Source organism: Propithecus coquereli, unplaced genomic scaffold (assembly GCF_000956105.1).
Source record: "Propithecus coquereli isolate 6110/MARCELLA unplaced genomic scaffold, Pcoq_1.0 Scaffold120, whole genome shotgun sequence".
Lineage (NCBI taxonomy): Eukaryota > Metazoa > Chordata > Mammalia > Primates > Indriidae > Propithecus > Propithecus coquereli.
This window is the reverse complement of record NW_012136081.1, coordinates 3,537,807-3,565,691: the sequence shown is the minus strand read 5'-3', so window position 1 is coordinate 3,565,691 and position 27,885 is coordinate 3,537,807. Positions and strand designations below refer to the sequence as shown.

Genomic DNA, 27,885 nt, shown 5'->3' with positions numbered 1-27,885 from the left:
CACGGCTGGTCTCTGGGGGAGCACTGAGGGCCGAGGGGCAGCTCCTTGCATTATTATCTGTCAAACCTGACTCTCAGAGCTCCGTGACAGAGGCAGAATCGCACATGCTCATTCCGAGAGGGCACAGGTGTGGCAGAGAGTGAATGATCCTGTCTGGGGTCCGGGGGCCGGCAGGAGGACAGGCTGGAAGGGACACAGTTTTTTATAGTTCTCAAGTCAGGGCCTTTGCACCTCGCCGCCCCACTCCTTGGCCAGAGAGCCTCCTCCCCTTTCGTGACTGAGCGCGGACACGGCGTTCCTGGGACCCGCTCCTCTCGTCACTGTGTGGCCGCCTGGCCACCTGTGCATGCTCGCCTCAACACAGAGACACATCAGCCCCTCAGTTTTCAACGACTGCTTGTCCCACAGATGTGCACGAGAACCCGCGTCTGTCTTTGCTTATGAGCTCCTGGGAACAGGGCTTCTGTCTCTCTGGCGTTTGACCTGAGGGAACACGCAGTCCATCTGGGCTCTGCCTTCAGAGCAGCTCCGTGCAGAGATCCGCCCACGCACCCCTGTCTGGTTTGCTCCCAAAGACAGGCAGAAACTACTTCTCTCAAGCTTCAGAAGCTTATCCCATCACGGAAAGGAAAAGCTCTTGGAAAATACAAACGTGATTGACACGATAATAGCTTACAGAGACGGGCTGGAAGTTGAGGAAGAATTTCCCAGAATGCAGAGCACAGAGGCGGAGACGGGAAACGTGAGAGACCAAAGAGACTCAGTGGTAAGTGGGATGAACGCAAACGGTCCAACCGGAAATCCAGAAAGACCGAACTGACGGAGAGAAAGTGAGGGCACCGCCAAGGGATTGGTAAAAGGAGACCCGCGAAGCCAAAGCTGCTTCAGTCTGATGGAGCCTCGGGCACAGGGAATGTAACAGATAAAGAGACCCACAAACAGACACATCATCAGGTTCCAGAACGTGAAGAAAAAGGAGAAACCTCGACATTCCTACGAACTTCCAGAAAGGAAAATAAAGGGTCGCGTACAGTGGACTGAGAATCAGACGGCATCGTGACTTTTTGCCGGCGGTACGTAGAGGCACAGTGACAGTGAAGCAATGCCTCGGTAGTTCACGAGGGAAAACTATTTTGAGCCTGGAATTCTACAACATTGAGAGTGTACAATAACTGGGGGATTTTCAGACACAAAAGTTTACACTCCAGATACCTTCGTTGAAGGTGTTACTTGAGGATGCACCCCAGCAGAACAAGGGCAAAGACAAGAAACAACTCACTTATCCCGAGCTCAGTGAAGGGAGCCTGCAGAGTGGCAGGTGTGTACCGAGAACCGGAGTCATCTGCAGCAGAGTGTCAGAGGACTCCCCAGTAAGAATGGGTGGATTCCGGTGACACGTAAGAAACAGGATGACATGTTAGTGGCAGGCTCAAGAAGACATAATTCTCCTCCCACAAGAAAAAAAGAAAGGCTATCAGAAACTCCAGGAAAAACAAAAACCTCGTGTGAAACTCATGATCCTAAAATGAAGCTAAAATATGAGATTACTCTGAACAATTGATAGAGCGGAAGAAAAAGCATACACTGAGCTGCGATATTAGGAAGACCCTTCCTCCCACGGGTCTGTAAAGGGGAAGTGGAATCCTAGCCCCATTCCTGGTGCCAACATAAACATTTATATCATCTCAGTAATGATATTAACTGATAATGCTTTCTGCTGGATTTAAACTTTTGAATCCAACTTATAGACAGAAGCTGGAAGACTTAAATACGAATGTAACAAAGGGTCAAGCGATCCTGTCTAAAATTTATTAAACAAGAGAGAGGAATCTCAGAGTGTGACTTCAAGGCAATCAATTTGCAGACTGGCAAGAGCTATTCACAATCGCAGGTGGGGACAGAATGACGAAAGCCTCACCTTTTCTAGCAAAGGAAGGATGTTTCACACTTTTAAACTAAGAACCAAGTGGGTGTGCAGAGGTAACCATCAGAGGAACGGAGCGCAAAAAGTTTGAAAAGCAGTTCCTCTGCGGAGCGGGCTGTGTGGCCAAGGCTGGGGCGGGGCGGGCGGGCGGTGATCTCTTTCCATCCTTAGCCCTGTCAGGGTGTTTTCCTTTAATTAGTTAATTTTATTGCACCCATGTAGTGCTTGGATCAAAATTTATGTAGGGAGGAAAATGTCAAACCAAGAGTTCACTGAAATGGATGAGGGGTGGGGCCTCGGGGCAGCCAGAGGGTGGGGGTTACAGAGAACACATGAGAGGGAGGGGGACCCAGGGAAGCAGCAGCAGGGTGGGGAGGAGGCAGGACTCCTGGACCCCTGATGGGCTGAATGAGGGTGGGAGGGAGAAGGGGGCAGAGGGCCTTCTGGCCAGCCTGGGTACGGGGCAGGCTCCGCCAGGAAGCCGACCGCAGGGAGAAGAGCAGCGCCCCCTGGAGAATGACTCCCCCAGATGGACATCGGGCCCCCGGCGGCCATCTGTGCCACGCCGGGAGACAGAAGAGCGGGGTCTGTGGTGGTCCTGACGTCTTCCTGTGCCTACACCCAGAGAGCCCCCTCTCTTTCTGTTTCAAAAAATTACAAAAGCACTACATACTTGCAAAAAATAAAAATACAAAAATGTATGAAATAAGAAGTGAAATCATCTCTTCTGCCCACAACGTGCCCCAGAAGTTCTGCCCTGCGGGGTCGTGACTGATGGCCAGGACCCCCGTCAAGCGAGAGTAAAGGGCAGTATGTTTCCTCCTGCGTCTGGCCAGTGAACACACTCAGAGATGGGTCCCTCTTTTTCAAGTCTAAGAAATGGTAAAAAACATACAAAATTACAAAATAATGGTGAAGGAAGAACGGGGGGAAACCCAGTGTTTCTTGCCATTCGGTTCTTACCCTACACGCTGAGGCCATCTTCTAGAACAGAGTTAGGGTGTCAAAGGAGCCAGCTACCCACACATGCTGCTCACAGCTCAGCACCCCTCTGGATTTATATAGCACATGCCTCTTAGGCGCTGCAAGCACTAAACATATTTTCTCATTCATTCTTTTTTTTTTTGAGACAGAGTCTTGCTCTGTCACCCTGGGTAGAGTGCCGTGGCGTCATCACAGCTCAATGCAACCTCAAACTCCTGGGCTCAAGCGATCCTCCTGCCTCGGCCTCCCAAGTAGCTGGCATCACAGGCGTGCACCATGATGCTGAGGGCCAACACTTTAGCTCGGCCTTCCTTTCTCATCTGCAGTGTCCTTCTCTCAAGGGCAACATAACCCCTGCCTGACAAGGTCACCCGGAGGGTCCTCGAGGGGCAGAGCTGTGATCAGCGCAAGGTGCCAGCGCTTGGGCGGAGATGGACACACGGTGCTATCACACTCTGGTTTCTCGTGCTGAAACATCGGTCACGTGAGGCCCGAGGTCTGTCTGATCCCTCCCCATGCGACAAGAGGCGCCGAGTCCTCATTTCATTCAAGGACAGAACGTTTTCCCGTTTGCTTAGAAGCCACCAGTTGACCCCGGGGTGGCCCGGACATCCCTCTCCTCTGTGGTCCCAGCTCCTGGGACAGAGCAGGTGCTCTGTGTGCACGTAAAACAGAGCCCTACCTGGGCCCTGAACACAGGGACCCGGAGCTGGGAGGGTCTTGGGGGTCACACAGTCCCACCTTCTATGACATTCTGACAAGAGAATCCCCCGCCCTGCTTGACTCCCTCCAGTGTCAGGGAGCTCATCACCCCAAGGCAGCCAATTTCGTTGCTGAACAGCTACAGAAGTTCCACACGTCTCCTGTCAGCTGAGCTGCAGACTGTGTCCCCAGTGGCCTCCAGTCCTGCTGTTAGACAAGGGTCACCCCTTGGTGACGTGGCCCCCGCCAGCCCGGCCCCTTCGTCATCTCTTGTCCTGGGTCTATCTAGTCAGGTCCTTCCAACGCCCCTCTGTGGGAAGCAGCGCTGAGTGTGGAGCCCACCTCAATGCTGAGTGCGTGTGCACGCCACCCTCACGCACACGCACACGCCTCCCTGCCCCGGAGATGCCACCTGGGGAGGAAACAGCCCTGCAAAAGCCACAGCCTGAGGGAAGGCTACTGCCTGGACTGGTCCAGTGTTGGGAGGGCACTTCTCACCTGAACCCCAGGGCCCACCTGGGCAGCCCTCGAGGTGACCACGGTGATAACTCCTCTGGGTGTTCCCTGAGCCTCAGGCACTGTGGGCCACTGGCTTCGCCAGACCCTCCTCGCTAGAATGGAAGCACAGTGTGACAGCCAAGTGACCACGGCCACCTGTGCAGGGTCCACCTGGACAGGAGGTCTCTGCTGCTGCAGAGACAACTCATCTTGCCCAAGTAAAGGCCTATGCTGTGCTCCAGGACACAGATCACAACCTGGCTTCAAGGTCAAAAAGTGGGCAATCGTAGCAAGACCTGGAAAGTTGGCAACACCTCCTGCAGGGGGTCCCGGCTCCCTGCTGGGCGTGGGATTCGTGTCATAGCACATCTTGTTTACGGGAGAGGTGGCAGGGACACGTTAGCGTTAAAACCAGCAATTCCACTGCCAGGTTCAAACAAACGCTTACACGCGAATGTCCGTGGCAACACCATTCACAGCAGCCGAAGGGTGGAAGCAGCCCAGTGTCCACTGGCGGGTGAATGGACAAGCAAAACGTGGTCCATCCCTGCCGTGGAACGTGATTCAGCCTTAAAAAGGACAGAAGTTCTGACACCGGCTGCAACATGGGTGAACCCCGAGGACTTGATGGGTGAAAGGAGCCAGTCACGCCAGATAAATACCGTGTGGTCCCACTGACACGAGGGCCCCGGCGTAGTGAAATCCAGAGGCAGAAAGCAGAGTGGGGTGCCAGGGGCGGGGGAGGGGATGGGGAGTTAGCGTTTGACGAGGACAGAGCTTCAGTTTTGCAGGATAAAAGAGCTCTGAAGATGGACGGTGGTGATGGTTGCGCGACAATACGAATGTTTTTGATGCCACTGAACTGCACGCTTAAAAATGGTTAAGACAGAAAACTGTATGTTACGTGGATTTCGCCACAATAGGAAAATGCCGGGGGTGGAGGCTTGGGGAAGCGAAGCGCTGACATGCACTGCGCCGCGGACGGACCTCGAGCACGGGATGCCGAGCGGAAGGACCCACGCCCAAAAGCCCACGTATTGTGGGACTCCTTTGCACAAAGCACTGGGACAGGGACATCCACAGAAACGGGAAGCAAACGGGGCTGCAGGGAGAGGAGAACGGAGTGACGGCCAGTGAGTGACGAAAATGTTTCGGAACCAGATAGCGGCGATGGCCGCACAATATTGTGAACGTACTAAATGCCCCTGAACTGTGCACTTAAAAATGCTGACTGTTAGGTTATATACATTTTACCTCGATTAAAGAAAAAAAAAAACCCACCAACCCAGGTTGGACTTCTCAGTAGGCAGGGGAGAGTCAAGGGAGCAGGTCCGAGCTGCTCATCACAGACTCCCTGGAGTTGGGTTAGAACCCGGGCAGGGTGTTGGACCCTCCCTTAGTCTGACCCTCCTCGAGGCCTCTCGGAAAGGGCGCCACAGCTGGCCTGCTGGGCCAGGCGCAGGCCCCTGCCATCCTGATGTTTTCAGCATCCACCAAGAACCACCTGCCAGGCAGGGTCTGTAGAGGACAATGGACACACAGGGGAAGCAAGGCACAGCGGTCGGGAAGCAAGAGAGTCCAGAGCGTTTGCAGCATGAAGGAGCATCTTTAGCCAGAGGGTCCTGGCAGAGAAAGAAGCGTGTCTCACCTGGAGGCGTCGAAACTGTCATAGGAGCCCACCGTGTAGTGCCTGAAGAGTTTCTTGCTGCGGTCCGCACGGGTTTCTGTACAGAGAGGGAAGAGAAACACTGTTTAGAAAAGTCACGGTCCGCAAATGCTGAACCCACACGAGGCTGGCGGGGCCTCTCATTTATCCCTACGAAGCATGAAGTCCGTCCTCCTGGGAATGGTCTGGGAGGAAGATGAGACCTGGTTCCAGGTGTGACTTTGCGGAATTGGGGAAACGCTTATGAACCCGGTGCTGACCACAGAGTCCCGCAGGCCCAGCTCAGGGAGGAGGCAGGAAAAACACTGTACCCAGCAGAGAGCGCAGAGCTCGGGCTGAACGGTGACAGCCCCCTTGGCACATGGAACCCGCTAGAACACTGCTCTGAAGTGGTGCCACTGAGCCCCCTTGCAATCTGACAACCTGCAGATGGCTGCCTTTGGGGAAAGAAAGAATGTTTATTGTTATTTTCCTGATTATAGCTGCTTTCTCCATTAAAAAAAAAAAAAACACCAAACAAACATGATTAACATTTCTAATTAAGTCCTCTGTTTGCCTCCCTTACTCAGCAGATTTAGCGTAAATTTCATGGGAGACGATGTGAGCGATGTAATTAGATTTAACAGATGACCAGTGCTAGAAGCAGGAAAAAAACCCACAACACAAATACATGAAATACGGCGGCCCCCCGTTTACCGATTGGATAATTTCCTCCCAAAATAAGATTTCCTACACAATCTCCTTCCCAAACCCTTCAAAAAACTCAGAGAAATTATGCAACTGACTTCAGGAAAATGGCTCAAAATCTAATTTAAACTCTGTAAACAACTCTCTCTCTGTTGTCAGCCTCCTCCATCCCATATTCTAAGGTGAATGTGCTTCTTTCTCCTGAACCCCAAAATGCACACCTGCAGTTCAAAAGTGAACACAGGTAAGGGTGTTGAGGAAGTCTGGGCTCCTTCAGTGCCCAGAGGCAGCTGGCTGCTCCCTGGAAGTGCACGTCCTTTCTGTACAGCCTGGGGTTCCACGGGGCCGGGAGGAGGCAGGTGTCCCGGGCCCAGGACTACATTTCCCAGCTGCCCTTGTGGCTGGGTGTGGCCACCTGAGCAGTTCTCACCAGTGGGATGCGAGCACACTCTGGGGTGGAGAAAGCACCCCCCACCCCAGCCTGGGCTTCTGCTGGAGCCAGTGTGCCTTCCCTGTCCTCTCAGTGGCTCCTGCCAGCTCATGGCTCAGGCCTCCCAGGCCCCGGGGGATGGCGGAGTCAACACCTGGAGTCAACATTCAAGATACCTGGTCTCTGTGCACGGGACTGTTACGTGAACAAGAACTGAATTTCTATCGTGTTAGGCCATGCTCTCGGGATGTCTCTGTTACAGCAGCTAGCACTGCCCTCCCTGTTGTGCAGGCAGACAGGTCCCCTGGGACCCGGCCCCACCTGCCTCTCCACCCCTTCCCCGTGGCTCCCGACGAACCCCAGAGGCTCGGACGATACAACACTCATGGTTCCTTGAACAGCCACTGCGTCATCGTGACCATCACCATGACACTCACTGAGCGCTCCCTGTGTTCCAGGCCCTGCTGTAAGCGACATTCGCATATTCGATTGCTAAGTGGCCATGACCAGCCAGTGGGGGCGCACACGCTGCTCTGCAGGCCCCTCGAGTCCGGCGGGGAGGGGGGGCAGCCCGTCTCCCTCCCACTCGCTCAGCGCGGCTCTGCAAAGCCCTGCTCAGGACTGTGGGTGCCCCCCCGGGGAGGCACCTGTGATTTAAAGGAATCGTCTCATTTACGTTTAAAGCATCCTGCTATCTTAAATGTCTGCCTGCGTACAATGCGCCGCTCATCCCCTGCTCCTTACTCAGGTGTGACAGTTACACGGCGTGGTGGCTGTCAACAGCACGCTCTGGCGCTGACTAACGCTGGTCTCCTTTCGCAGAGCTAATTAAAAGAATGACATTATGTGAACAAAATAAGCAATTTAAGTTTCAAGAAAAGTCATACATTATATGTAAATAGATTGCCAAAAATAAAGTTGCCAATAATACGGATTTCTGTCACTTTGTTATACAACGAAAAAGGTTACTGAGATACAAAATATCGGACTGCAGACTTAAAACAGCTAACGAGCTGTGGTCCTCTGCCTGGCTCCATCTCTCTGCGTCACCACCATCTTCATCCTCACTGACATTTACCCAGTCCTTCCCTGGGTCTGTGGCCGTGGATGAGGACAGCAAGGGCTGCCAAGACGAAGTCACACACCCACTAAACAGCCGGCCAGGATGGGCAGCCTGGCCGGCAGACGGGCTCCAGCGCCCACGCGGGTAACCACAGCGCACACTCTCTGACCCTCAGATGCCCCGTCCTCGCCACGATGCTCAGGGATGGGGACCGGGCCTTGTTTCTCTCCGTGTTACCCCTACCCACCCCCCGCTATCTAACCCCTAGCAGATCTCCAATGTCAATGCTCGCTGACCTAACTGAAGGGACACATTGTGTGATTAGCACATAAAAACGTGCCACATACTGCCAGAGTGGCCTGAGTGCACGCGACCCTCCCCAGGCTGGGCACTGGTGCAGCCAAGCTGCACGCACCTGCCCTGTGCTGGGCATCTGGACCACACGTGCTCAGATGCCCTGTGTCCTCCTCCCGTTCCGCCCCGGCATCCTGCATTCTGCACACGTTCAATTCCGGTCACCATTTGTCAGGTGCCCCTGGGAGCCAGGCCCTGTGCCCCAAGTGCAGGGATTGGAAGGACTCAGCAGGGTGGGGCCTCAGGCTCTGCTCCCTAGGGCTCAGCATCTTAGAAGCGGGTGAAGAAGGGTCCCAAGGCTGCTGCTGGCCCTCGCTGGGCGGGGCAAGGGGCCCCCGCAGGCTGACAGCGATGTGGAGGGAGCACGTGGCCAGGCGATGCATCCACGCAGGGGCCATCCGTATGGAAGGATAAGCGAGACTTTAACCTTTCTGCGGGGTTAAGCAGAGTAGCTCCTGCAGCCAGTGAAGGCCCACAGGGACCGGCTAGTAATTGCTATTATCATTCTTAATTACCTCTGTCCTTTAGGCCCCCACGTGGCAGCTTTGTGCTGGTTGTCTAGGGAACGGCTGGGCTCTGAGAGCTGACTAGAGCAGGTTCCCAGCTGAGGCCAGGGGTTGCAGGTTGCAGGAGCAGAGCGGGGAGTGTGCAGTGGAACACGTGTGTGCGCGCACACGTGCTTGTGTTTACCAGAGGAAAATCATGTTTCAGAGAGGGAACTGCTTCTAGGCCAGGTCAGTTAGCTGGTGGTCCCCGGACTGTGGGATTTCACAGACCAGTACAATTTTAAACACAGCCGGGAGGGAGACGAACACGAGCTTTACCAAGTTTTTAATCTGGCTCAGTAAGGACATTAAAAAAATAAATTCCCCTCTCCTATCGCTATTTTATAAGAGAAAGGGACCCTTTAGAAAAGACATCATCTCTGACCGTCTTATGAAAGACTCCCATTGCACAGGCCTTCCCTGTCCTCGGCTCCCAGAAACAGTCACACTTCCGCCTGGGACACGGCCCTGAGGGGCAGGGAAAGGTCTCGAGGGACACAATCATCATCATCATCATCACAGTCATCACCATCATCATCGGCATCATCATCATTGTCACCATCACCATCATTGTCATCGTCACCATCATTGTCATCGTCACCATCACCTTCATGATCACCATCACCATCACTGTCATCGTCACCATCATCATGATCACCATCACCACCACCACCATCATCACCACCACCATCATCATCACCACCATCCTCACCATCCTCACCATCGACACCACCACCATCGCCGTAATCATTATCATCACCACTGCAGCAGAAGACAATTATTTACTGCCAAGTGCAGGACACTCTGCTAAATTATCTCATTTCATTAAAATTAAGTCTTTGACCTTATTTGGTCCTCATGTGACATCCCAAGGTGGACTTCCTGTCCCTGTTTTTACAGAAGTAGCAGGTGCAACAATGAGGGACGTGGACTCTGAGGCCAGACTGGCTTGAACTCAAGCCCAGCTCTGCCACTTACTGGCTGCGTGGCTGCGTCTCCTCACCTGTAGAGCGGGGGTAACACGGTTCCCACTTACAGGGAGCAGCTGAGGAGTCAGCCTGCGAACACGTGTGAAACGCCAGAACAGAGCACGGCACATGGAAAATGCTGTCACCACACTAGCTATTGTTGTCATGGTAGCCGTACCTGAATTTGGAGGCTCTGCCTCCCAAGGTGGCCTCTCAAGGTCACACAGTTTGTGAGTGGCAGCGTGGGTCCCCGACCCCAGACTCTGCGACTCCACGGCCTGTGTAGTCAGCAATTGACAGCTACAGTGTTCTGGAATATTCACTGGGACCACATATATTCTAACAGCTTCACCTGCATGAGCTCAATACTGTTTATAGATGAGGAGGGTGAGGCTCAGAGAGCTTAAGTTGTCTAAGGTCACCCAGCCAGGAAGTGGCAGAGACAGTCCACAGCATAGCCTCCTGGGTCATGTCCACTTGGGGTTCCTGGGGGGTAGGGAGAATTTCCTGAGTGACCTGCCTAAACCCAGGTGGCCTCCTTGCACTGCCATGTCCCACAGACTTGCCCTCACCCAGGCTCAGTTTCCAACCTGGGAAGGGAGGGGTGGGACAGTCCCCAGGACCCTGCCCCAACCACTGGGACATGCACCTCACATTGTCCAGGCTCGGCCTCCCTGGGACCTGCCGTGCACTGTGCAGGGAGGTGGGGATGCTGGCACCTGCCCCGTCCACAGGGACGCACAGGTGTGGCTCAGGCTGGACGCCCCTGGACCCTGTCATTAGCAATAAGCGACCCATGGCCATCCCCAGGCTCACTGGACCACACAGTGCAAACGTGGGTCACAGACAGAACACCCATAAGCAAGATGGAGGAACAGGATGTCAGAGCCACGCCAGCCTCCCTGCGGCCAGGGGCTCCTCCCCACCAGGAGCTCTGCGGCCTCAGCAGAAACCCCTGCTGGTAAGTCAACTTGGCAGGTAGCCATGCAGCCCCGCCCCTCACCCTCACACACAGGTAGGCGGTGGGGTCCGGGTTCCGCTGCCTGAGAACCGGGGCACATGCCACTGTGCCCAGCCTGGCAGGTAGGACAGGTGCTCCCCTTGTCCTCTGGGGGGACCAGACCTTTCCCAACCCCACCATGTAGTCAGGTGAGGCCACCCAGCCCTGGGCTCTCGTGGTTGGCATGGGAACACGGCTGGACTGTCCCTTTGACCACAGTGAGTGACAGGCTCGGGGGGTGGGTCTCTGATCCCCGCTGGGTCAATGCGGTCCTAGTCTTGCTGCTGGGAGTCCCACATCTGAGGCCACCCGGGGACACAGGCTGAGGATGATGCCACATCCACAGCAGCACGGGAACAGGTAGAGGGAGGGAGGGGACGGACAGAGACCCAGAGAGAGAGGGCCCGACTGCCCTAATGGCACTGCTGGAACCCCTGGACACACCTGTGCTGGACTTCTCACTTACACAAACCAACGTCCTTGTTGGTATAAGACAACTTAGCTTTCTTTATTTATAACAGAAAGGGCCTGGAATGAATGATAATCACTGTGCCCGATGGCCAGGAAGTAGCCGCCCAAGCTGTGGTGCATACGCTGATCCTCTGCCTGCATTTCTCCCCTGGGGACACGCTGCTTCCCTTCACCACGAGAAGGTCCGGGCGAGGCTACCCCACCCCACCCACAGGGACACACAGGTGGGGCCCAGGCTGGACATTGCTGGACCCTGTCACTAGCAGGGAGTGTCCCATGGCCCACGCAGGGCCGGTGGCCTTTTTTCTGAGATGTCCTATGGTCTGAATGCTGAGGAAGGTGATCTCCGTTTCCTTTTGGAGACAAGGCGGAAGGATATGGGCAGTGGTCCCTAGTGGCCTCCATTCCGGCCACAGGAAGACAGTGAGCCCAGGAATGAAGCAGCTCACGGTGGGAGGCAGAGCTGGGGCAGGGGAGAGGCGGGCACTGAAGGCTATGATGCTGGGGGTCCTTGGAATGCAGCTTGTGGGTCACTGGGCTACTCATGAACCATTTCTGGCTTCCCTGCCTGTGGAAATGCGGTCAGACTCTACTTCTTGGCTCTCTTGCGTTTGGGCAGATCCTTGCAATTAGTTTTGGCCAATGAATCTGAGAGGAAATGACTTATGTTACCTCCTGGCTGGAGCACCGAACGTTGCTTTTCTGCCTTTTGGGCATGGAGACTAAAACACGTGACAGGCTGGTTGCTCCAGAGTCTGGGTCCCCAAGCAAGCACCCCGTTGACACATGATGGACATGTGGCACGAATGAGAAATAAACCTTTGTCATTCCAAGCCACTGAGATGGGGGGGATGCTTGTTACTGAGGCTTCACCGAGGCTAAGCCGACTGACACAGACCACGCATGGCCTTCTCAGCGCTGTGAGCCTGTCACATCCCAGGCAGAGCTGGGTTTCCATCACCAGCAACCAGAAGAGTCCTAGCAAGGCCAGGAAGGAAGACCAGACAAAAGGCAAAGGCTGAGTTTGGCTTCATCTGGGAGAACATCCGTACTTTGCAGGAGAAAAGTAGAAAACCACCTAATGGTCAGGAAGGATGTATCCTGTTAAATGTGGACAGGCCTCAGCATGGCAGCACCTGCCTTCGCATGTCTCAGAGGACGAGGCCCCTCTGCTTGTGACAAAGGAGGCAGACAAGCTCCCCATCTGAGAGGGGAATATCTGCCTGTCTGCTACCTCAGCCATGGAGAATCTCCTTGTGGTCAAGACCCAGCTTCCCACCAGGCCCACCTCCTGGCCAGTCCCAGGCTCAGTGCTTCACACAGCAGGTGTGTGGCAATGTGTGTAGCGGCCCACAGCTTGGGGGCTAGCAGTCACTATCACTCTTGTCTGAACTACCAGACTGGTGCGGCAGCCTCCTGTCTCCCTGCTTCCACCCCTGCGCTTCCCCTCACCGATCCACACTCTATAGAGCAAATGGAATGAGCTTTTAAAAATGTAAACCAGGTGATCTTAGGCTCTGCTGCTTAACAGTTTCCAAAGGCTTTCAGAGCAATTAGAGTTGTGTTCAGGCACCTCTCGACGACACCGGTGGCCTCACGTGGCCCTGCTCTGTGGCTGTTTCTCCACTTCATCTCCCCCAACCCGTCACTCCGCTCCAGTTGTGTCAGCCTCCCTGCTGCTCCTGGAACAAGACGAGCTTACTGGCACCTCAGGGCCCTTGGACCCGCTAGACTCTCCCTGGAATGTTCCTTCCCCAGCTCAAATCTTACCACACCGCTCGACTGCCAGCTGCTATAGGACAGCCTGGTGCACGGCAGGAGCTCGGTAACCTCAGAATGGGTGAGAAGTGGATCAAAACCACACGCCAATGCTGTTAGCTCCTCCCAGTGACTGGCGAGGAGCGGAAACAGCCCGCCCATCGAGGAACGTGAGTTCTAGTCCCGGCCGAGGCAGTGACCATGTGTGACCTTCTCGCTTTGCTTTCTGGGCCTTCCCCGTCCCAGCTGTGGACAGGACAGTGGGATGAACAAGTCCCTAGGCTCTCCTATGTCTCAGCATCCCTCAGAGTAGCTGGGGACCCACCCCCTTCCCAAGAAAGGGCCACGAGTCTGGGCACCGGGCATACTATGCATCTGAGCTGTGTACCCTGATAGCTGTTTTCCGAGTACGGCCTAGAAAAATCTACATTGAAAAGAAAAAACCCACAAACCTAGAAATCCCATTTTGTATACCCCTTGGGACTCGTGAGAAGCAGTGACAGATTGCATGACAAGCTTCAGACTGTCAGCATTTAAAATAGCCCTTTAAGCAGAGCTGCTGGGAAGATGCCGCCGCACGGCTTGGTGGGGGGCCGGGGTGGAGTCTCCGGGAGACTCTACTGTCTGCTGACCCTGGGCTGTCACTGTTTCTGCAGAAGGAGATGAGGAGAGGAGTCTCTCAAAGAAATTTACTCAGACTCTGAGATTCCAAAAATATATTTCCAAGGACGGGTGGGGAGGAGTGGGTTACAGGGCTGGGGACGGAAAGCAGGAAGTGGGGACAGGGTCCCGTGAACATGCGGATACCTTCCCACCCCAGCCTCACAAGGCAAACTGAGCTTGAATTTCTTGGTAGCCGCACGAGCCCGAGCAGGAAACAACCTCTCTCCAAGCCTCAGTTTTCTCATCTGTAGCATGGGCCCAGAGCAGCCTCTGCATTACAGGATGAAATGGAATCATACTTCTAAGTAAATCCCTTCCTCGTCGCCTGGCCCAGGGAAGCTGTCGAGGAACGCAGCTACTGTTATTTGTCCAGGAACCCACCTTGGTCCTCCTGGCCCACGAGCCTCTCTGAAGCAGCCCCCTTCCCGGACCACATCTGCACCCGTAGCCTCACACCTGCTCGGAGTGGACTGGATGTGAGATGACACCCGTGCCAGGCCCAGCCCCGCCAATCAGACCCTCTCCTGGGAATGTGGAACAGACGTGGACAGTCTCTGCTCCCTCTCTGAACCGAGGACATCTCGACTCGAGAGACGAGGCCGTCACCGTGAGCACACCAGTGGAGGGACTGATGTGCTTCCAGAACCCTGGGAGGCTGGGCCATGCCTTCTGCCCTCCAGGTCCAGGGAAGGTCCTGGCAGCCTTAGACGGGAGTCTGTTTCTTCACGTGACCCAGCTCTGGCAAGCTTTGCATTTCTTGCAACCAAAAGAGTGCTATCTTTCAGCCCGTCTGTCACACTGGGTAGAAACTGCAGTCGCCAGGGTGACAGATTCATCTCAGCTCATCTGCCCTGAAAGTGCTGCTCAGTGGGACGCCCAGCCCCCAATCCTAAGCACTGGTATTTACCGTGATGACCAGTAACGCCCTGCGGGCAGCGTGCCCCACCGCTGGCTGCAGACGTTTCCAGATTTCCTTCTGTCGGACAGCAGTGACCATGACCAGACAGAGGGCAGTGGGAAGAGGGGCTCCAGACGTCTCCTGTCTCCATGAGAAAGACAGCGAAGCCCTGGGCCCGGGCCGCAGACGTAGATAAGCCTGACTCCAAATGCCGAAGAAACACTTCTGGGCCAGGTGGCCTCGGTCCACGAGCCATGGAGACCGGCAGCCGCCCCTCCGTGGCCTGTGATGGTCATGTGTAGTCATGTGCTGAGCTTTTGTATTCCTGTCCCCAAGTGCTAGGTCCCAAATTTACTTTTTATGGACAATAAGCACAGAAACTATGGGAGAGCCACAAGATGGTGCCGTGTGTCTTGAAGAGGAGACTGAAGGCATTTTGATGGACACATCCTTTGCTGACCTCCAGGACAGCGTCTAAGACACAAAAGAAAAACCCAAACGTGTGCGAATCTGAGCAGGTCAGTTCAGAAGGTTGCCATGGAGAGCGAAACTGTATCAGCTAAAGCTCTGAAATCACACGCACATAGCGCCATGGCAGGAATCGGGCCAAGGACGGCTGTGGCTGTTGTAGCTCCCTTAGGAAGGGGGGTGCAGGGAAGCTTCCTGGAGGCCAAGGCCATGTTTGCCCCAGCCCCGGGAGGAGCAGAAAGTCACAGCAGAGATGGCTCAGTGGAGGGTAAGGCGTGGGTGAGACTGCCAGAGTGCTCGCTTGGCGCCCGTAGCCATCTGAGTGTCCTACAGGTGAACACTCAGAACAGCCCTGAGAGGAGCTGCAGGACGCCCATTTCACAGGTGCAGACACTGAGGCAGAACGCAGTTCAGGGAAGGCCCACGTGCCAGTGAGAGGCTGGCAGAGCCTGCTCGGGAAATGCCCACAGGCGCCACGAGATCTAGGCCTGGGGAATCCCTGGGGGTGAGGCTACCAGGCCACCGAGTACAGAGGCAGGGAGGAAGGAGTCTAGGAATGCCCAAGGGGCAGGCGGGTCATGGGGCTCCCCGAGAAGGGAGCCGTCGAAGCTGGGTCTGCACATTCAAGGACCGACGGGGGCTGGGATGGGGAGAAAGGTCGCTCAGAGGATTCCGGGAGGATGGACACGGAGGCTGCCTGCCACTGGATCTGTGATTCAGAGCCCAGGGGACGACGGAGCAGCGGGAGGGGCTGTCCAGGAGCTATTGGTGCTCAAAAGTCACACCACCTCTGTGCCGGAAAGGCCCGGACTGAGAGGACTGCGAGCTCTGCCTCTGCTGTCCGCCGCCCCTCCCAGCCCCCCGCTTGCCTGGGGGCTGCGGCATCCACCCAGGGGGCCGCTCCTGTATCCTGTGTCCAACAAGCTGCAGAACAATGTAGACCTTCTAGACCAGGCTCTGGACACACCCTCTGAGCTGCAGTGAGTCATCTTAGAGGACTGTGTCCCACTGTCCCCGTGACCATGGAAGGGGACAGGAGAGGTGTCTGAAACCCAGGAAGGGCTCCAGAGACCTGGCGGAAAGCAGACTCTGCCTGGGCACGTGAGGCTGGCGAGATGGGTGGGGCTTACGATGGCCTTGACCTTTGCCCCTCCAGCCCCCCCATTTTATGCCTGTATCAGGTTATGTGTCTGGTGGGACGCACCGAGTCTAATGGGCCCTTTAAAAGCCAATCGCTCCCTCTGGCTGATAGAGGGAGGGGCAGTCGGGGAGACTTGAACAACGGGGACACCTCAGTCCTACAGCCTCAGGGAACCGAGTCCTGCCCATAACCGAATCCTCCTCCGCAGAGCCTCCAGAGCCGAGCCCGGGTCGGCTGCCACCTTGACGTGGCTTCGTGGGACCCAGTCGAGCCGCTGGCAGGTGGGGGTGTGAGCGGCTGAGCCTGTGTCACTCGTTACACGGCAGAGAAAACCGACAGGGCTGGGGCTACGGGCTGTCCGGAGATCTGTTTGTTTCCCTGAAGACTGTGTCTGCATCTCGCCACAGCTGTGGCGGGAGGGACGTCCCTGAACATCCTCTCTGGGCTCTCGTTCTTGGCGCTCTACTACCCACAGGGGAGAGCCTCACGGCCCTGCTGCAGCGGGTGGCCCCCGGCATGCCCCCGCCTACTAGGCGCAGGCCCAGATTAGCCAGGACCGTGGCAGCCGTGCGTGGAGGCCTCCTTCCTGCCGTGTAGAGGGCGTGGGGTCACCCGGCTGGCGACGTGGCCGGGCCGTCCAGCCCAAGCCCCCGGCGCTCTGCGCCCACACGCGCCCTCCCACGCAGCCTCCTGTGATCTCCGGCGCAGTTTAAATCAGACACCGTTCGGGCTGCGCCCGAGCTGCCAAGCCAAACGCAGGATCAGAACTGCAAGGAGGAAGAAATTACCGATGGGGATGAAAGACAGAAATAACTTTTCTTTTTTAAAACCAAAGCTGCGGACGGGCTCCTTGCGAGGAGGAGAAGCGCGCAGACAGGAGTGCTGGAGGCACGCGGAGCTTGCGTCAGCACACCAGCTTTCAGCCCCGGCCACCGCCGCCGGTCACCTTCTCTGCTCCGGCGAGCTGATGGGACGCTGGCCCACTGTGAAGGGGGCAGAAGGTCAGGACCTCACTCAACCAAGAGGCACGGAACTCTGATTTTAAAAGAGACACATGTCACACTAATGCCACCACCTGGCTTGCCCCGCGTTCCTTCACTAACTCAGCTGCAGGTAGCTCAGCGAGCACCTTCTGGGCGCCCAGCACCAACCCTGCAGGGGAGGAGGAGAGAAAATCAGGACCCTGCTGTCAAAACACACAGGCAGAGTCCACACCAGGCTGACCCCGCGCTGCCGGGGGGACTGGGCTCAGTGGCCTACGACAGTACAAATGTATCGTCCTACAGTTCTGTCGTGACAAATGTGTCGTCCTACAGTTCTGTCGTGATGCGGGTCTGGCTGGGCTAAAATCAGGGTGTCCACAGGGCTGATTCTTTCTGGAGGCTCCGGGGAGAATCCGCTTCCTGCTCCAGCGTCTAGAGGCCACCTGTGTTCCTTGGATCCTGGGCCCTTCCTCCACCTTCGCAGCCGGATGAGGTGGCTCAAGTCCTTCCTCACATCACGTCACATCCCCCTGACCTTGAACTCTGCCCCCCTTTTCCACATCCAGGGACCCTGGGATCACACTGAGCCCACCCAGATAATCCAGGATAATCTCCCCCTCTTAAAGTCAGCTGACAGAAACCTAATTCCCTCTGTGACCTTAATTCCCCTTGGCCACAGAGGGTGGCACACTCACAGCTTCTGAGGACTGGCAGGTGACCATCTTTGGGGGCCATTATTCGGCCCGTAGGACAGCACGGCTGGGCAAGCCTGGGTCAGAAAACCATTTAGATCCCATCAGCAAAGGAACTCAGACTTTTGTCTGCAGGCCAGAAACCACCGAGTGACAGTGGTTGCCGGGAAATGCATTTCCCTGTACCCAGATACAGGACAAAGCTCGGTTCTAATCCTGACTCTGCCGCGGACGGTGGGACCTAAACTGAGGGTTCCGCGCCTCTGAGGTTCCGGCTCCTCCTCGGGCGGCAGGGGCTGTGGTCCCTGTTCCAGACGCCAGGCGTCTACTCTGTGCCTGGCAGCCCTGCAGGGTGAATCCTCCCTCTGCTAACCGAAGGCGGCTCTGCACTGACCGCCCTCTCCCTGGCCTGCACGCCACGTGCTCAGGGACCACACTCTCGTCCCCCGGTCACACTGGTTTCCAGTCGTCGAAGCCGCCTGGAGGGTGGAATGTGGCACCGACCAGCAACTGAGTCATTGGCTTCTATTTATTGCCAGCTCAGGGAGTATCGCTGCTCTTGCCGGCATGTGCGCACGCATCTGGGGTGTGTGTCATCCGCCCTGCTCTTCCTCCCTGGCGGTGCTGGGAAAACCAGCCTGTGTCACACATCTGGGGAGGGACTCAGGAGCGAGGGGCAGCAGGAGGTTTGCTAAAAGAGCCACGTGCTGCAATTTCCCTTAACACGGGCACGGGCGTGTGTGCGGGGAGGTGCCGGTCCTGCCGGGCACGTGTCAGAGGGGCCCCGACATTCTGGCAGCACACAAGGGCCAAAGCTACGGACCCCACAAACCAGAGGCGAGGGAAGAAGGGGGCGGCGTGCTGGGCTGTTTTTCCTTCCCCTGATACACAGAAATCATTTCAGAGAGCTGGCCACCCCGGCACGATGTTTTTCTGAGTCATCTTGGGAAATTGGTGGTTGTGCTGTAAGATGACAGAAAACACCTTAAGAACAAACACGAGTTGTGCTATTGACTTGTCACTTTACAAAGCATGTTTTCCGGGTGCAGCTTCATACCTTCACGGACCCCCCACGGCAGTGGGGTTTGGGTGTGGACCAGCCGAGGCCCCCACGGGGGTGGCTTCGCATCCTGCAGCGAGGGGGAGGAAAGCACACACACCAGGGCGCCAACGGGCAGCCAGCACGAGGGCCACAGCTGTGCCTCTGCTGGGTGTTCAATAAACGGTTAGAACACAGAGGACCCAAAGGAGGGAGGGAGAACTCAGCCTCCCAGGGCAGAGTTTGAGGAAGAGGATGGGAGGGAGACGTCCCCAGGCAGCGTGGGGCTGCCACAGTGCTGGGTGTCCATCACGGCCGCCATCGCAGTCTTGATCTGTCTGTACCTGTCATCGATCCTCCCTCTGCACGTGCCACATGTGCCTTCTGAGTGCAGAGCACACCCTCCTTGGAATGCTCCCAGTAGCCGCACAGGATGAGTACAGTATCCTCCTCCACCGCACAGGCGAGGAAGCCCAGGTCCAAGCCGGCGAGGGGTGCCAGCACCTGAGCTCTGAGCCACTGCCCTGTGCTGTTTCCACCTGGGAGTGGGGAGCCCACACTGTGCCCAGTGCTAAGCACTTTCTTCCTTTTGACACTCACTCACTCAACAGCTACCTCCAAGCACCATCTCCTTTCCCTACCCCAGCGGCTGGAAAGCCAAGCCCTGATCTCCTGCCTCCTTCCAGGAGGGGCTGGACGCCCTGGTCTTAGCCAACCGGAAGGGAGCAGGCGGCTGCTGGAAGGGGCTTCCCTTCCCCAAAGCAAGCCTCCCCGAGCCCCTTCCCCCTCTCCTGTCTGGAATGCGGAAATAGGATGCCTAGGACAAGGGTCAGGAAGAGAAAGAGCCGCAGTCCTAGAAGGTACCACAGTCCCAGATGGCACCGCTGGGTGGCCTGGCCCCCAACTCCTGTTAGGTGAGATAAGTAAGGCCTATGAGTTTAGGCAATGGTTTCTAAGGTTTCTGTTTCCGCTAGCCAAACATGGTGCTAAGTGCAAAGCCACACTTTATTTTGTTTAGCAACCAACAGCGCCGGGTAGTGTTGCTATAATAACCACTTAACAGATAAGGAAACTGAGGCACAGGGAGGCTCAATGACGTTCCCCTGTCCAACAGCTGGTGAGTGATGGAACTGGTGGTCCAGTTGCTATCCTAACAGTCCTGCAGCAACACACACAGAGACTCCAGGTTTTCTGCCCGGAGAAAACCAGGAGCGATTTGATTATTTCCAAGGTCACCCGGCTGGTGAACATCAGAGCTGGGATCCAAACCCAGGTTTCCTGGCTCCTTGAGTCAAGGTCGTCCCTGGGCATCTGCCTGCATCCTCCTTATAGCATTTTTTAAAGGAAAAATCTCAGGGGTGAGTCATTCCCGGTTGCTAGAATTCTTTATGACGCTACCCTGGAGAACTACTGGGACACATAAAGACAACCTAGAATCACAGGCTATCGGAGGAAGGACTCACAGAGACACTCCCTTGATTTGAGAACGAGCCATGATTTGCCCAAGGTCAACAGCCGGCACGCAAATCCTTCAGCTGCCTGTGGGAGCTCAGCGACCACCTCCTGCCCTGGACACTGAGCGCTCTTGGGGACAGAGTCCGGAGCTCTCTTTCGCCCACCTCAGCTCACCCCGCAGCTCTCTGCCCAGGCCAGTCTGGGGACGCCATTGGAGGGGAAGCTATGCTCAGTTTCTGGCGATGTTCCCCAATTACCACCCTCCCAAATTGGTTGGACAAATGAATAAAGCTGTTGGCTGTCAATGAGTTGGTTTCTACTCTGTAGTAATTAGAATGTTTAAAAAAAAACCAGCCCAGGAGCTCAGTGGAAGCATGTATACCAATACCTCGAGCCAAACCAGCAGTCTAAATGGAAATTAGAGTAAATGCAGGAATCTGTGCCTGATTTGCATGTTGTTGATTAGCTCGGTGGGGAGTGTCCCTGCTAAGATGGGCTCTCTCCTCTCTCCATCCAGAGGGAACACCTGGCGGACCGGCCTGTCTCTGGCCCCTGCAGCCCAGGGCTGGATCAAAGTGGAGGGCAGCGTCAGGGTCAGCGTGTGACAGGTGACCATGGGCATTCTCCCCTCTCTCCTTACAGCGGCCTTCCCGGGGGTGGGGGGATCACTACCCACCACCCAGAGATGCGGCCCAGGAAGGTGAACTGCAGCGGCCGAGGGCACACAGGTGTGAGCGGCACAGCCTGGATTTAAATCTAGGAATGCACTGGGGGCGGGAAGATTCTTTTTAGCTCTATAATCTTTTTTAAGGATTCTGGCAGCTGAGGCTTAGGAAATAGGACATCTAGAAAAAAAAGACCTGTTGAGCTCACGGAGACCGCCCCGATCGTGTGGGAAGACAGCTGAATCTTTACGGTTTAGGCAACCAGATCTCAGCTAACCAGAGTTCAGGATCAAAGGGTAACTGGACTCATCCCTCGTCAGGGTGGGCTTTGGGGGAGGATTAGGCGGATCCCACTGGCACTAAGAGAGAACACAAAGACCCTTCCTGGCAATGACCTTAACAAGGCAGGCCAGGCCCTCTGGCGCTCCCTCCCTGCAATCCGCCAACATGGGCTGTATCTGCCCAGGGGTCTAGCACCCCAAAAGATTCCACAAGTCACTGACAAACCCCAGGGCTGCCAGGTGGGTGAGGACCAGCCAGTGGGACCTGGCGGAGGTCACAAGAACCTTGGCAACTCGTGGCTCACGTTAATCCCTTAGATCTCAAAGCAACGTCTGGGAGGGAGACTCCATCAGTGGAGGCACCGCGCCCAGCCGGGTCCCTGAGCACCTCCCCGCCGACCCCCTGCAGTCTAGCCGTCTCCTGCTATCCTCTGCCTTTGTGAGCAGGAGGGAGCAGTTGGTAACAACCTACTGGAGTTGACGAGAGCAATGCGGTCTGCAAATGCATATGGTGTTTCCTCCACCTCGACTGATATTAATACAAAGCCGGAGGAGCAGAAAGTCCACTTGGTTAGGAAAACATCGACAGAAATCAAACCAGCCACGCTTTCTTTGAAGACAGGCAAACCACACCGGTCGGGAGGCGCACTGCCCTGTGCCAGTTTCGTGGGGACTTTCAATACAGTTTGTCAGGTAAGAAAGAACACACGGGAAAATGAACGATCGATGCATTTAGTCACAGCACCTCCTAATGCAGTCGACCTCCCTTTGAGGTTAACCACAGCGCTCACTAGGAATCTATGCTCGAGTCTGTCTTAAAAACCCACTGGCAGCTCAAAGGGACTCTTGAGACTATGAACAGGTCCCCTGGGATTCTAATAGCCACTGAGATGACCACATCCTCCCAGAGGATCCAAAGGCTACCTTTATTTTCATTCTGAATCAGAAGCAGAAGAAAGCCATTCTGGAAACAATAGCCTCAAGGAACCCAGCAACCAGAAACACAGTAATCCTAAAACACACACGGTGCAAGGCGCCTGCCAGCACAGCACGCCACCCGGCTCGCCCAGCGCTGCGGGACCACCCGAGTCCCGAGACTCTGCCGTCCCCGCCGCTCTGGGAAAGAACAAAGACTCCGCACACCAGCCCACAGTGGGTTCGGGAGGTGGCACCGTACCTCCAAAATGAACTTTCTTCTTGAACCGTGAATTCTCAGCCATCATTCCTAACCTGGGTGTGACCATCTCACTCAGACGGGTCCTGCGGCTCCCCGGGGTCCTTGCAGAGACGGAGTCCACGGGGCTGGCCTCATCTACCACTGTCTGTTAATCCAACGGGGAAAAAAAAGTTGCAGCCTTCTGGGGTCAGAATTGAAGAAGAAAAGAGGAGAAAAAAATCAGACGAAGAAGAAAGGTGGCGCCGAAGTGTTTAATCCACGAGGAGGTTCACAAATTTGACTTTTGGGGACCACAAGGCAGGAGCAGCCGAAAATTCGGTTCTTTCACACAAGTTGTAAGCTCCGGATTGGAGCCAGCCGCATCCTTCCACTTCCCACTGTACCAGGGACTTTTTTCTCCTAGTGCCGGTTTCCATGGCAATGCATCAGTCACTAGTCTAAATAAGTACGGGTGAAGGACGCCTGAGAAACCAGTGCAATTACGCATGCCATTAGCAGGGAGAGGAGAATGATTCAACCCGGCTATTAGCACGGGGCAGAGGTGTCACTTAGAGGCTGTCGCCGTCCTCATCCCCAATAATTGCTTTCTCGTTCTGCGACGCTCGGTGTTTCCTCGGGCCTGGCGGGTTGAGAGCCCTGCGCTCTGTGAAGCGGGCAGCCGAGTGCCTTCTGGCCACACAGCCACGCCGAACCAACAGGAGCGGAGGGGCTGCATCTCGGTGCCTTTCGCCGGACGGCGCATGCTTCGCAGGGCCTGGGACCTCGGGCAGCACAGAAGGATTCGGGGAAAATCCACAGACACCCCACAGACTCCATTTGCAGGGGCATGGAGCGGTGCGCCATCCACCCCGCAGCGGGGTCAGGGCACAGGGCTGTGGTCTGGGCGGGGGGCTGAGCCAGTCTCCTGCCAAAGAAGGTCGCCCTGCATTCCTGCAGCACTTCCCTGTTCAGGGTCGCCTTTGAGGGGGGAGCACCACAGGAGAGCCAGGGGGCTTCTCCTTCCTGACATTTGTCACTCCTTTCTTTTTCTGAATGGCTGGCATGAGCCCACCACATGGCCACGGACAAGAGCCCTCACCTTCCCGGGCTCCAGGCTTCCAGTGGGTTAAAACGTGGGTCGGAAGGGGTTGGGATCCTCCATGAATGTCCTTCATGCCCTTGGAGAGGCAGAATGTGCGGGCAGGGAGGCGGCCTGGAGTCAAATCCAGCTCTGCCGTTGTTCACTCGCCGTAGGACCCTGGGTGCATTTCCAGATAACAACGCCTCACCCGGAAGACGGGATGTCAGAGTTGTCGTGAGAATAAAATGAATTGAAGAAGGGTGCCCAGCACACAGTAGGCACACAAGAAAGATTAGCTCTGTCACTATTCTTATTTTCACAGCCGACGTGAAGAGCACAGAGAAAGCTGTCTCGCGCGCACTCACTACGGCTCAGCGAACTCCGCCCAGGGGTTACATGTAGCTCGAGGGGTACGACTCACCCCTTTCATTCCTGTTAGCCTACTCATGTTGGAATAGATGCTCTATAAAGATTCAGAGATGAGAAAATTGGGCCCAGAGAAGTTAAGTGACTGGCCCAAAGTCACACAGCTAGGAAGGGGTGGACCTGGGACTGGAATCCAGCTCTGTGCCTGTCCACTACCACAAGTCCTGCCTTGGCACCTCTGCGGATGCGTGCAGTGTCGTGACATGTGGGCAGGCATGCAGCTGGGACAAACTGAGGTGGGCTTCGCTCTTGGAAGACAAAATGTGGTCTCTAATTGGGTGGCCTGGCACATCTCGAACTGCTTCCTAATCCTGCCTGCGTGTAGCACAGCGGAGGGCTGCAGGCCGTCCTACCTGTATGGGTTCCTGGGTCTCTGCAGCCCTCTCCTGCCACCCATGGTCTGACGTGATCCATCGGCAAGCAGGAGGGCCATAAAAATAGCCTGTGCCTGGCACACAAGGGACCCAGGGGGCTGGGATTTCAGTGGGAGGCAGGCGCTGCAGAGACAGGAGGTAGAAATGGTGAGGGTTTCCACAACCGCTCTGCAGGCCCCTCCTCCAGAGTGGCACAGTGGCACACAGGACCCCCTCACCCGTCTGCACTGGCATCTTAAAGCTTCCCGTCCTCCGAGACGCCCTATCCTGCCAGGAAGGTGGGAGCGCACGGTTGCACAGGGTAAAGTCTCCGCCTTCCTTGAAGTCTTTAAACTCCCCAAGTCAGGCCGCCTAGGAAGTCCGGGAGTGGGCAGATGCTGTTTTTTTTTTTTTTTTTTGAGACAGAGTCTCACTGTGTTGCCCAGACTAGAGTGAGTGCCGTGGCGTCAGCCTAGCCCACAGCAACCTCAGACTCCTGGGCTCAAGCGATCCTCCTGCCTCAGCCTCTCGAGTAGCTGGGACTACAGGCATGTGCCACCATGCCCGGCTAATTTTTTCTATATATTTTTAGTTGTCCAGCTAATTTCTTTCTATTTTTAGTAGAGACAGGGTCTTGCTCTTGCTCAGGCTGGTTTCGAACTCCTGAGCTCAAACAATCCGCCCGCCTTGGCCTCCCAGAGAGCTAGGGTTACAGGCGTGAGCCACCCCGCCCGGCCGGATGCTGAGTTTTGAAGTGAAAGGGCAGGCCCCTCCCTGATTCGTGACCTGGGGCAAGTTTCTCAACCTCTCTGAGGTTCCTTTTCCCCATCAGGAAAAAGCAGGCAAGCGAGACCCTGTGGGAGGACTGGCCGGAATCGATGGGCGCACCAGGACGGCTCTGCACAGGCAGGGGCCACTGCACCTGGATGCCACTGCACCCACCTGGCACCCGCAGATGCCCACGAACACCTACGGAATGCACAGACGGCACGAACTCTACAGTGCTGCTGTCATCGCCGTTGCAGGGGTCTTCGCCTTGTCCAACTGCTTTACCACAAAGTGGACGTGACCCAGGGGACACCTCCAGGCAGCAAAGAATCGGCTGCTGTCTTCATTGACAGCCACTGGGTTTGAATCCCCCTTGAGGCCCAGTGGTCATGGGACTTTAGGAATGTCACCCAGACTCTTGGCCCCACGACTCCTCCATCGGTGCACCAGGTGGGGGGAAGAAAGCGCTGGTTCCTGGGGGCCGTGAGGGGAGCCCACGAAGGCACGTGGACAGCAGCGAAGGCTTGCTCTGCCGGGAAAGGCTCTGCGCTCCACGGCAGAACAGCTGACGTCCGCTTATCTGTCGTGCTCCCGCAGCAGGCGAGACTCTGAGTGCTCCCTCGCTCTGAGCCAGGGCCGGGGAGGGCGAAAGGAGTTCACCGCGCTCAGCCTGATACCTGCCTCTAACCACCCAGAAACAGGCAGGATTGACACTATGCGTTCTTGAGGCATGTGTGTGCACAGGACTCATGCACACACAGAGGTATACATATACATCACACACATGCACATGTGCATACACCCACACATGCAACACACATACAATGCACGTGCATGTACACACATACATGCATACTCATGCAATGCACACCTGCATACATATATGCACACCACACAATGCATACACTCATACATGCCCATGAACACACCCACACACATGTATGTACACTCATGCACACATGCATGCACACATGTGCACACAGTGGGGAGGAACAGAGGACAGGCTAGGGATTTGGAATTCCTTTCCTTGGAAAAAAGATCTAAATCTCAAAGCTTTCCTTCTTCTAGAACCCAAAAGAGCCCAGTCCTCCTTCCCCTGACAAGCCAAGCCCAGGCTGCAGTGCTACACGGGCAGGACTGAAGTGAGACCCCTCACTGACCGGCAGCCCAGGGTATCCTCTCCCCACGTCCCCTCTCTTTCCTCCAGCTGGGCTCCAGGACACGGGACACCTCCCCACAGACAAGGGTCTCCCTGGCAGGCTCTGCTGTTCCTTCCTGGAAGACTCTAACGTCTGTCCCCAAGTTGCATTTCACACGTACCGCACCTCGGGGGTGTGAGCGTGTGAGGGTGTGCATGTGGGGCTCCTCGGTGACGCAGCCACTCCTGGGCACACCCTGGCTTCCTCCCAGCATCCCACGTGGGCTTGCCTGGAGGCTGGTGCTCAGAGAGGACCTGTCCGTTCGGATTTAATTCCCAGTAAGTGCCATTGCAGGAGTGACAGACTCACATGTCTGCAGGCAGGCCGTGTGAAGGAGCTGGTGTACTGTGGGGGGGAGTGGTGGGGTCTGGGGTCAACTGAATCCTAAAGGTGTGCAAATCCAACTTTCAAGGAAAGCCTTGTTTTTTCTGAACACAGCTGCAGGTGGAACTGGGCTCAGGGTGCCACTATGTGAGCAGTGCAAGTTTGAGCCACATCTCACTGGATGGTTCTGCCCCCCGGGGGTGGCCTGGAGGCTGGTGGGGCCAGCTGCCGTTGTCTCAGGGTTAGTGTGATTGGCATGCCACGGGCAGAGCTGGACGCAGGACAGTTGACAGCCAGTCACCCTGCACCACACGACTTCCTAAGGTCCCACCCGACCCTAGGGAGGTGAAGTGTCTTTTTATAACCGTCTGAGCTCAGATCCTAAATTCTTTGCACATAAAGCACAGAGTGTTTGTGCATGGCTTGAATATACACGGAATTCTTCAGAAATGCCAATGACTTGAACATCAAGGGAAGAATGTCCTTTGTTTATTTGGAGCTTTTAAAGAACAGCTCACCAATTCCCCAAACCACATCACCAGCGGTGGGGCCCTTGAGGTGCTTTGGTCAGCATTTGTAGTGTTCCCGGCCACTCTCTGTGCAGGAGCATCCATCTAACTGTTTGCCCGGTGGTGCCCACGCACGTACATCTTGAAATCACCTTCCTGCCCTGTTGTGACGTCCCGTCCTTTGTCCCTGATATCACAGTTGGGACTGTGCTGTCTCTTGGTACTCTGCCCCATTCCTGTACTGTGCTCTCGGGGGGTAAGTGAGCACACTGCCTTTCCCACGCTCTCTCACCAGGGACAACGGTCTGGCTCTGCTGCTGGGAGAATTTGTTTAAAGCCGGGTGGTGGAGAAAGGGAGACACCATTGTTCTCCGGCGGAGACGGCTTCCGAGGAACATGGACAGGATGCTCCTCATGCTCTGAGCTGTATCTCTTGGTTCCCTTTGCTCCTGTAACCCTAAGGGCTGTGGGTGGCTTCCTGCAGCGACCAATCTCTGGATGATGTCACCTATTTTGAAGACAATTTCCTGTATTCAATCTCGTTTGTTTGAAATACTTACAGAGGCGTTCATTTTTTTCTGATGGAAAATAAACTTAGAGTATTATGCTGATTTTTTTTTGGAAATTATATGCATTGTGGACTTTTTCTGTAAGAATTTCATTTAAAGATAATAAGGGAATCTTCCGGGCCTCTTGACTGTTTTCTCTTCCACTTCTAGTCTGTTTTTTCTTCG

General features: G+C 55.6%; 1 protein-coding gene across 1 annotated transcript in view; it reads right to left on the bottom strand.

The window, feature by feature from the left end:
- Positions 1 to 27,885, bottom strand: part of SHANK2 (SH3 and multiple ankyrin repeat domains 2) — a 491,107-nt gene that overhangs the window by 196,289 nt on the left and 266,933 nt on the right. Inside the window, exon 15 of the mRNA XM_012665629.1 lies at positions 5,757 to 5,832. Coding sequence (XP_012521083.1) covers positions 5,757 to 5,832 — 76 coding nt within the window. The remainder of the gene's footprint in view (positions 1 to 5,756; positions 5,833 to 27,885) is intronic.